The 11,350-nt window shown below is 36.5% G+C and overlaps 1 protein-coding gene across 1 annotated transcript in view; it reads left to right on the top strand.

Annotated features, from left to right (window-relative positions):
- CRYBG1 (crystallin beta-gamma domain containing 1) overlaps nt 1-9,981 on the top strand; it is a 120,259-nt gene extending 110,278 nt beyond the window's left edge. The window contains exons 20-23 of the mRNA XM_032214799.1: nt 968-1,091; nt 2,012-2,170; nt 5,356-5,518; nt 8,331-9,981. Of these exons, the coding sequence (XP_032070690.1) occupies nt 968-1,091; nt 2,012-2,170; nt 5,356-5,518; nt 8,331-8,419 (535 nt within the window). The 3' untranslated portion in view covers nt 8,420-9,981. The remainder of the gene's footprint in view (nt 1-967; nt 1,092-2,011; nt 2,171-5,355; nt 5,519-8,330) is intronic.
- Nucleotides 9,982-11,350: the final 1,369 nt, after the last annotated feature.

Consider the following 11,350-nt stretch of genomic DNA (forward strand, 5'->3'; position numbering starts at 1 on the left):
AATATATCGTTCCAATGTCTATATGAAAGTGTATATACCTGTCTTTTTGTCAAGCTAGGCACACACAATTGACAATTACTTGTTTCAGATTTACCCAGGGAACTAAACCAAACAAACTTTTTCTTAGATGTTTATGTTACAGAAAATAGCAGAACTATTTTGGTGTTTTTAATATAATTCCAGAAAAATAATACTTACAATTTCACACAATTGATATGATTTTGTCACAGATTTATTAAAGGTAGATGTTAAAAAAAAATTAAACATCGTTTTTCTGTGTATTTGAATGTTTTTTTAAAAGAAAGTGTCTCCATCATGGTGCCTTAAGGTAGAACCATTTCCATTAAAACTCCTTCAATTGATAGAACAGAAAAAAATTAATCAGACTTCTTTATGAATTCTCAAAATCTATTCGAGAGACTTCTGGAAATATGCATAACTAATTTGGAGAATCAGAAACTGCAGGAGGAAAAATCTGCTCATTCAATCATTGGATTTAGCCAATCTAAAATCATAAACTTAAATCATGCTTCAAGGATTCAGACATAATAATTATTTAGCTGTTAATGCGTGCTCCCACAGATCCTCTGAAAATTACTTTAATGAATCAGTATAAAACTATGTTATTGTACAAATGAGGAGGGCTAGAACCTATTTCTTGGTGACACAATCTTGTTTTCTAAGAGCCTATTAAGCATTATGGCTTTATTAGGTTCAAACACATGAATTGGCTTTGTTAGGCCCAAACATGTGAAATCATTATGTAATACAAAATAGACATAAAACAGACTTTGGAAGAACTCTTATAGAATGTCATAGGAAATATACTGACAAGTGTAATGATATACTTGAAATTAATTCTAAAATATCCCCCTAATAGATAACTATGAAGTTATGATTTTTTTAAGAAGATATATTTTAGTGAAAGCATTATTTTACAGATTTAATAACGAGAGATTTTTTTCAGATGGATTATTTATGAACATCATAATTATAAAGGCCGTCAGATTTTACTAACGCCTAAAAAAATATCAAACTGGAAAGAGACAAGTGGCTATCACAAAATTGGTTCCCTACGACCTTTATTGCAGGTAAGAAAGGTACTACATGCCCAATTTGGGATATCAAAGCTTGTGATGAATTCTTTATTATTCTATCATCTTCATTCAACTTCTCTTCCAGTATTGTTTCTTTGCATTAATATTCCACCTGAGTACTATTTAAATCACATGATACAAATCATGTGATTTTTATCTTCTATGAATATTATGAAAACTATGGTCTTTAGGACTTTTAAATGGTGATTTTCATTCTACCATCCAGTTTTGTTCAAAATTTCATCGCTGAATTAAAAAGTAAGCATATTGCCTTTCACATGTAAGCCCTGAATAAAATCACTAGTGAGTCTATTCAGTATTTCATGCCAACCTCATTCTGAGGTTTTAGACATATCTTTTATTATTGATACTGAATGCTAAAATCGCATATTTCTTGTCCTCAAGTTATTTTTTTTAAATTTAAAAATTAGGATTTAATTCAGTTCTCCGATTTTGGGTAGTACATTTTAAAAATAATGCCATGTTTTCCTCTCTTTTTCAAAATGTATATGTTTTTGTGCAAAAAAATGTAATAGGTGTGATTATTTACTTAAAATGTCTCAACCACTTAATAGATTTCATTTTACTTCCTTATGGAAAACTTAAATATTTAACATGAGGCTTCTTCATAAAAGTTATTTAGACATCAATTTTAGGAAAACTCATGTTTTCATTGTGTATATTATCAATCAAGTCTAAACAAAATACGATGTTAATCTGCATGTTGTTTCCAATATGAAATAAGATAAATATGTACAGTAAAATTAATATTCAAAATATAGTTCACAAATGTGCACATATATTTTAGTTATGTTCCCCTTTAATAATATTAACATTAGTTTAAGAGAAAAAGGGGGACGTGCTAAATCTTGAAGGTGTTTTATTATTGTTAAAGAAAACTAATTACATTTCAGAAACAAGTCTACTTTAGACTCAGAAACAAAGAGACTGGAAAATTCATGGCAGCTGATGGAAATATGGATGACTTGAGTCTTCTGAGGATACAAGCTGTAGAAGACAATAAATCTGGAGATCAGATCTGGTTTTATCAAGATGGATTCATCAAGTGTAGGGTAGGTTCTGTATGAAACATAACTTGCTGTAGAATACAATTCAGCATATTTGACAGACTTTCCATAAGACAAACAGAAAACAGGTATTGCTTCCACACAGGAAAAAAAAGTACCATATTTTTCGGAGTATAAGACGCGCCAGAGTATAAGATGCACCAAGGTTTTGAAGAAGCAAATTTTTTTAAAAAGGGTTTGCACTCCAAAAACAGCCTGTTTTTCGTGAAAATGGACCCATTTTTCCCCCAAAAAAGGGCATGAATAGTCTTTAGGAGGCTTGTAGAGTGCTTCGGGGCAAAAACAAGCAAAAACAGCCCATTTTTGGCTTATTTCTGCCTTCCCCAGCCCCCAGGAGCACTCTGAAAGCCTCCTAAAAGCTATGCATTTTTGGTGAAGGGGGCAGGGTTTGGGGAGGAAAAAATGCTGTATTCAGTGTATAAGATGCACCCAGATTTTCAGCCTCTTTTTTGAGGGAATACTTATACTCATACTCTGAAAAATACGGTAATTGAAAGGAGTCCACCCTGTTTCTCTTTTTGTTTATTTACTTAGTAAATACAGTCTGTGACCAACAAGCCTCTTTTTATTATTCTTCAGCGATTTCTATCATTAGTTTTCATTACAGTTAAGTTTCTTCTTTCTATTAATTATAGCTATAACAAATCCTTAGCAGGATTGAGAAGAACTAGGCCATTCTCACAGTGCCTCCAGCTGATGCCTCTCTTTTACCAAGCTAAAAGACTCAACCTGTCTGGCATGTCATTACTGCCAAGAAGTCTTCTTTCTAGATAGACCTAATCCAGCAGAATTGCATTTGGAATGTGGCTATGTGGGCAGTAACTGGGTTGGTTCCCCTCTAAAAGTGTTACCTGCTGGGTAAACAAAGGAGGGAAACAAAAAGTGGCAGGAGATTTGGAGACAATCCCCTGTAAGGCTCGGCAATGGGAAAGTAATTATCTAAGAATTTTTGTCATGTCATGATGCAAGGGCCTTGGTGTCTGTCTCAGTATACTTGGGTGCTGCTAATGACCAATCTACTAATCTGTTTTCTTCTAAAATAGGATATAATTCTAGTTATGTGGTTCCATAACAATTCCTGAAATTACAAACAAAAAAATGGACTATATATACATGTTTTCCCCCTTCATTGATGTATTTGTTTATATTACTTAGCAGTTGAATCTTAGATTCACCTCTCTATTTCGTGAACATCTATCTCAGCGATGGCTAACCTTTTTATTGTTGTGTGCCAAAAGTGTGTGCGACAGCGCACCCGCGTACCAGCACCCATAATGCAATGCATGCATGACACCCCCACGTGCATGTGCGCATGACCCCCATGTGTCCCTCCCAACACTTGAATGTGCGACCCCACAAGTGCACACCAAACCCCTGCGAATGCACATGTGACCGCCGTACTCCCTTGCCGTCCCACGCATGTGCCCCCACCTCCTCTTGCCCATTTTTTGCTTCCAGGTTGGTGCAGGTTTTTCAGGTCCAAAATGGGGCATAGGGGCACCATGTGAGGCCCAAAATGCAATGTGAGCACCCCCATGCATGCACCCCGCACATGCATGGCAGAGACCCGAAGACCAGCTGCCCAACAGGAGACACGGGCACATGCCTGGTGATACTGGGCTGGGGTGATGACTGGCGTGCCCGCAAAGAATGCTCTGCATGCCACCTGTGGCACACACATGCCATAGGTTCACCATCATGGATCTATCTTCAAGCACTAGCAAGACTATTAAAAAATATGAGTTGCAACAGTGCACATATTTGCAGGAATTAGCTAGAAATGAGGAAGAGGGCACTATATGATTCTTATTTCTTTTGTCTTGTCTTTGGCTTTGATTAGGATTTTGAGCCTTTCAGAAAAGCAAATTTAATATGTCTGTCATTGCTGACCCATAGCAATTAATAACAAAACAGAATTGTCTGTAAAATTGTAGAAAGTTTTTGAGAGTAGAAATAATTGTTCAGTTACCAATTTATTTATGTAGTTATTTCTCAGATGCCCAAACCTGTTGAACCTCTTGATTCCCAGTTCTTCAGAACGTAATTTGCACTTCTTGAATCCAATTGCAAACTTCAATCGTACATTGAGGCTTTCTATTTAAATTGCCTGTCAGTTAAATCTGGCCAATTGATCCAGGAGCCGATTTGCAGCCTTCTTCAGTCTTCATGTTTAACAGTGTACAAACTTGTTAACATCAAATCCATTGAAGATAGTCAAGTGGCAAGCTATGTGTTGATCTCTTGTTTACAGCTGGGTAACATCTCCCAAAGCATCCTTCCAAAGGGAGAGATTTCTCAACTATATTATCATCCCATGAACCTGTCTCAGAACGGAAAAGGTTCCTCCTTTGCAAGAACATGTTTGAACATGGAAAGATGAGGAGCTGTAGCTTGCAACAGACTAAAAAAAGTGAAGGTGTTAATTTTAATGCCCCACCTAAAACAACATTCTTGCTGGAATTCTTGCAACCAATTCTTGGCAGGATTGGGAAGAGGCCTTTCCTTCGTGTTAAAATGCAATCTCATAGAATCTCCTATTTAAAAAAGAGGAGGCCACTAGGCTGAGAACAAAAACAGGTTTTATAGTAGCTCCAAAAGCATAGGTTTAAAAAGAAGCTAAGGCCTATTGCTTACTTGCAATTTAATGATGCTAAGCAGGTTGAACTGGTGAGATCATTTATATTAACTGAGTTATAAATGTGATATATCTTGAATTTCACATAACTGAATATTATGTTTTTAAAATACTGAATGTTTGCAGAAATCTAGAAAGATATGTTATTTAAGTAATGATGAAACTGAAATCTTTAAACATCATATTGAGAATCCTTTTGGCATGAATAAATTTCCAAGTAGTAAATAAAAATATCTGCTAATAAAAGAGAATATTTGTAGCTCAGGGTTGACATGAGGGGTCCTTGGTGCTCTCTGAGCTTGGCTGTTTTCTTGCAGACATTTCATTACCCAAACTAGGTAACATCCTCAGTGCTAGTCAGGACTGGTACTGAGGATGTTACCTAGTTTGGGTAATGAAACATTTGCAAGAAAACAGCCAAGTTCAGAGAGCACTAAAGACCCCTCAGAAATACTTGCTTTTTATCCAATCATGTGACCAATTACTTGTGGGATAGTGTGAAGTGGGCTCTAACTGATGCTGTTTCCTTGCACAGGGAGCAGAAGACATCTGCTTAACGATTGTAGGAAATTTGATCACCCCTGGTACAAAGTTGGGCCTGGCCCTTCAGCAAAACGATGAAAAGCAAAACTGGAGTTTTAATTCTGATGGCAAGATTTACAGCAAAATGAAACAAAATTTAGTATTAGATATTAAAGGTAAGACATTTTTAATGCTAAGTGATGAACTCTGGTTAATGAAAATTAATTTTCATATGGTAAATAGTAAAAATAAGTTTCTCGTATTAGCTCATGTAACAAGTATGATAAAGCTCCATTTATCATCTGGTGTTCAAATAATAGCAAGAGTAGTTATAATAATTCAATCACCTTGAATTATTTATGAATAATGAATTAGCATGATGATATGAATTATTATTAAACTACAAACAAGTATTTTTTTAAAAATCAGCAATTACAAAAACAAAAATAAAACCATAATGGCCTCAAAGGAAGAAACACGCCCGGTGCTTGACTAAAGGGAAGTGTTTAATTAGTATTTTTTGAAATCCAAGAGAATGTTCTAAAATAAAGGGCATTGCTTTTTGTTGGTTTTCTGACTTGATTGTACACAAGACTTTTTCTTTTAAAATTGCAATGAAGAAGCAGCTTCTAAACGGGCAGCTTTTGAACCCTTATACCAGTGGTGGGATTCAGCCAGTTTGCACCTATTCGGGAGAACCGGCTTTTAACTTTCTAAGCAGTTTGGAGAACCAGTTGTTGGAAGAAATCTTATTTTGTTTTTTTCCACTTTACAGGGCTAATCCTGTAGAGAAGGCAGGAAGAAACATTCTAGTGTTGTTTCTAGCCTAATCTTTATTGCCCTGCTTACAGAAACTGCCTCTCTAGTTAACCTTTATTACATTTTAACATCTAAGTCGAAGTGCCCATCGACCTGAGTGACGTTGAGTTGGACACATGACCATCGAGCCATGCCTACCCAGCTGGTCATTAGGGCAGACAACCGGTTGTTAAATTATTTGAATCCCACCACTGCCTTATACCTAACGCAAACTGATGAAGTTTTTATTTTGTATAGTATTACAAGTAAATGAATGTAAGAAATCAAATGCTAATCCTGTAATCATAATTTACATGAGATTTCTCAGGGGAAAAAACTCTTGAGAAACAATACCTATTGCTAGAGGAAAATAAATTTATTTTATAGCAAGTCTGATTCATCTAAAACATTGGAATAGATGTGAAAGTATAAAAATCACTCTGTGATTCAGGAATAAATGTAGGATTTGTTATTTGTATCAAAGCTCCTTTCTACATTGCTGTTTTTGTTATTAATCTAAAAAAAACGATATATATTGACTCCTCAAAGTTTAAAGGTCGTACCTTTAAAGACATAAAATCATATCCTAGTGTACAAGTTTGCAGCTCATAATGTAAGTGTGCCCTCTGGAGGATACGAAAGGTAACAATAACAGCATGATCCTAGGTACATCTATTCAGAACAAATCCATCAGTTTCATGGTTTTTAGGCCCAGGTGGTTACATATAGGAGTGCAAGAACTAGCTATGTTTCATAGAACTAATCTGCATAACAATACTTTAAGCTGTCCTATACTTAGGGAAATGGGCAGCTTATAAATATGGAATATAAATAAAATAAATAAAAATATCATTAGTATTTCAGGAAACTAATAGAACTATTCCAAGACACTTAATTTTATATCTCATACTTTTATCCATTTATACATTACTAAAATTGCTTCTTGCCAATTAAATTTTTACAGATAAGCTTGTGGGGAATTTTTAATAAATAGCATCGATAAGAATTTTTCTTTATATGCTTCCCCCATGAGATACACCAAAATGCTTCTGAAGCTTCTATATGTTTAATACGTAAGGAATGGATTTATTTTCAACCATAAGGTGCTTTTACCATCTGTCCTGCAAGTACAAGCCAGATGGCACACATCTATATTTCCAGCTGCAGAAAAAAACTGGCCCTACCCTTGTTCTTGGATGCATTTGGCATGCAGCAGAATTAACTCACTGATTTTCCTAACCAGAAAGCATGTCAGAAAAACATTTTCAGATCATAGATAATTAAAACTGGCAAATATTTGTGTCAGTTCAACCATGATTTGAAGTCTGTAACCTATAAATGTTATAAAGTTAGTTTGATGAAGCTGAAGACATTGGGGATCTGGCCAAGATTTCAGTGAGAAATTGCCTGAGATATTAATATATCCAGCTTATGATCCATGGGTGAAGATAGGTGGAATGGACATTTAATTTAAAAAAGGTATACCCAAAATTAGCTACAAAATAATATTTCAGATACACACAATTCCAGTAGTTCTTTTCATCCAACTCTAGAAGTAACTATATTTAAAACTGGGAAATGACATTCCTATGATTATAAAACAGATTTCTAAATTTGAAGCCCACCCCCAACTGAAGCTAAAAATATTTGCTTGATAACTAAGCACTTGTACAGGTAGTTCTTGACCTACCTTTTGTTTTAGTGATCATTTGGAGTTACAATGACACTGAAAAATGTTTTTCACATGATTGTTGCAGCATCTCATAGTCATGTGATCAAATGTTGAATGTTTGGCAACTGGTTTGTGACAGTTTTAGTGTCCTGAGGTCATGTAATCATCTTTTGTGAACTTCTGACAAGCAAGTCAATGGGAAACCAGATTCGTTTAACCCTGTTACTAACTTAACAACTACAGTAATTCAGTTAACAACTGTGGCAAGAAAGGGCAAAATTCCCTTTACAATTGTCTTGCTTAACAACAGAAATGTTGGGTTCTATTGTGGTCGTAAGTCCAAGACTACATATAAATCATATGTCGGGTTATAATATAATTACATGGTGTAATGTGTTTTTGAAATACCTTTGCAAAACAAGACAATAGGAGTGGATGTTTTAAGATGTCTGAAATGTTCAATCCAAAGATAAATCATAATAATCTGACTAAATTAAAACTATTTTTTTTTCTTTTAGGGGGAAAACAATATGATCAAACCCACCTAATTCTCAGTACAGCCAGTGAGGACAGACCAACCCAGTGCTGGGAGCCACTGATTATTTAAAAGGCAGATTGAGATGTAACCCCAATACTTGAGAAGTCAATTAGACAAACGGTGGTTTTCCAACCAGCTTGTTCATTTGAAGAAACAAAAATTATAACATGATTACTCCATCTCTGCATCCAAGAGTAGAGTACCCCATATGGATGTCATGTCACCTAATTTCTATTATTTGTTAACTCTGCCTTGTTTCATTCTTTTGCTCAAGCCCACTGCCCTCCATGCTCTGCAAAGGGGCATACCAAACCAGAAGTGAGGAAGTTACTAAATATGGAGCTATAACATGCCTAGAATGGACTCGCTGTTTCAGAGTCTCTTTTCCAACTCTTTGGATAGAAGGAAGATGACAGGTTTGGCAAGGTCAGCCATACTTTCCTTTGCCACAAATGAAATTGTGTATGAGTATATGGTATAAATATTCTGGGTTGAAAGGAAAGTCTTAGACTTCTCTGTCCTTTTCTTATTGCAAACATGCATCACAAGCAGCTATTTTATATCACTAAAGGCTACTAACATTTTAATGTGCAATTCTAAATGTACAAGTAAACTTTTAATGTTTTGGTGCTCCAAGCTTAGAGCTGAAACTGAATTTACTATTGCACTGAAATATTTTATAGTGAAAACTCATTGATAACTAGTTCAACATCATCAAAAAATAAATTAGATATTTATGTAAAATCTAAATCATTTCAGATGATTTTAAAATAAATGAAATTGTGATAGATGAATGCTTTAGTGCCTAACAAACATTTGTTGCTGAGTTTTTTATCTGTTAAAAATGCCAATTATCTGCGTGGCTGCCTTTAAGTGCAATTTGCACTTACTATCTCTGTACATGGCAAGTGTACTGTTTCTATGTTCTAAAATGAGTTACTTTAAATTGTGTAACAAAGTATATGAGACTTGCGTAGCACAAGTTTTTGCTTTTTAATGAACTGCATTAAGAAATGTTTTCCTACGTGTTATTATTTCTGCTTTCTGCTACCATGTACACAAACCATTTGAAAAGCAACATTGCCAACAACTATCTTGGAGCATTACCAGATGTTGCTTGAAGCCCATGCAGCAAGCTGAGTGTCCTCCTCGTTCCCCTCTACACACACACAATCCATAATACACAAAAATCTGCCACAGCAGCAGGAGGTAGCCAAGCCTGGTGCATTGGAAAGTGCCTGGCTATGCCACACTGAGAAATCAGTAGGGGCTCAATTAGCTTCCAACACAGATCTGAAGTCATAACTAGCACTGCCCTTAGGCTGCTCAGTCAAATGTCATGAAAATCTATAAGGATTTAACAGTGCTGCATTGATTCGTTTGGAAACCAGTATTGTGTTAATTTGCCATTGTTTCTTGGGAAATTATAATACTCAATCCAAATGTTAAAATGTTTACTTTGACCCCAATCTGCTATATAACTGTTTGCAACAATCACGTAGCTGCTATATTTTTCTGGTGACATTTTGAAACTGCTGCTTATATCCTTGATAAAGAAAATATTTTAGGGTGTGGTATTTGCAGAAAATGTCTTTGTGTCCAAACCCTTGTATAAACATAGCTATTTTACAAATAAATATTACTCAGATGGAATCTGTTTTGTTGTACAAACATAATAATTCTAACAAAATGGTCAGGAAAATGTCAATGTAGCAATTTCTGCTATGAAGAATTTCAGCCATTTGCTCTAAAGATAGTATACATAGTAATCACAACATTGATTAGAAATAGAGAATCCATGGTTCAGATTAACAAAGAACATACTTTAATTACCATGGATAACCATCACTGCATTTATACTCATATAAACTATCTGAATAGAAATCCCACCCATGATTAGATCAACAGGATAGACCAAACCAAACATATATTTGCCTGTGTATATCTACATAATTCCACTCTGTAAAGGTAACTAATATTCATAGAACCAGGAGAATAATATACCCAAAGTATATCTATATCTAAAGCTACCAACATTTTCAACCATATATAACTGTGATCCAATGCAGCCATTGTACAAATACAAAGTAACTTCTAAAGTTGCCCTACAACAGCGATGGTGAACCTTTTTTGGCTCGCGTGTCAAAAGTGGGGGGAGTGCAGGGGGGTCATGTGCGGGATGCAATGTGCAACCCCCAGCATGCATGCCAGGTGTTCCCCCCCACAATTTTTTGCATGCTTTTTTCACCCTCTCCAGGCTCCAGAAGCTTTATAGGAGCCTGGGGTGGGTGAAAACAGCCTCCCCACCCCCCGAGGCCCTTTGGAGGCTTCAAGAGCTTCCCTGAAGCAAAAAAACTGTCCCTGCGGGCTCCAGAGGATGAAAAATGAGTCTGGTTTGCTCGTAGGGTCGTTTTTCATCCCACCAAGCCTTCAAGGAAACCTCTGGAAGGCTCCGGAGGGCTTAAACCGGCCCTATGAGAAAACCGGAAGTCTGTTCCCGAACTTCCGGTTTGCCTGTAGGACTTTTTTTGCGCTCCAGAGGCTTCAGGGAAGCTCCTGAAGCCTCCGAAGGACCTCGGGGGGGGGGATGGGGGAGACTGTTTTTGCCCGCCCCAGGTTCCTATAAAGCCTTTGGAGCCTGGGGAAGGCAAAAAAAGTGCTAAAGTCAGCTGACCAGCGCTCACATGCCCTGACAAATGGCTCCACGTGCCACCTATGGCACGAATGCTAGAGGTTTGCCATCCCAGCCCTACAACTTCATATTAATCAGAGGTGGTATTCCGCAGCTTCTGACCAGTTCTGGGGAACCAGTAGTGGAAATTTTGAGTAGTTCAGACAACCGGTAAATACCACCTCTGACTGGCCCCGCTCACATCTATTCTCTGCCTCCCAAGTCCCAGCTGATCGGGAAGAAATGGGGATTTTGCAGTAACCTTCCCCTGGAGTAGGGAAGGAATGGAGATTTTACAATATCCTTCCTCTGCCACACCACGCCCACCA

The sequence above is a fragment of the Thamnophis elegans genome, chromosome 4 (assembly GCF_009769535.1).
Source record: "Thamnophis elegans isolate rThaEle1 chromosome 4, rThaEle1.pri, whole genome shotgun sequence".
NCBI lineage: Eukaryota > Metazoa > Chordata > Lepidosauria > Squamata > Colubridae > Thamnophis > Thamnophis elegans.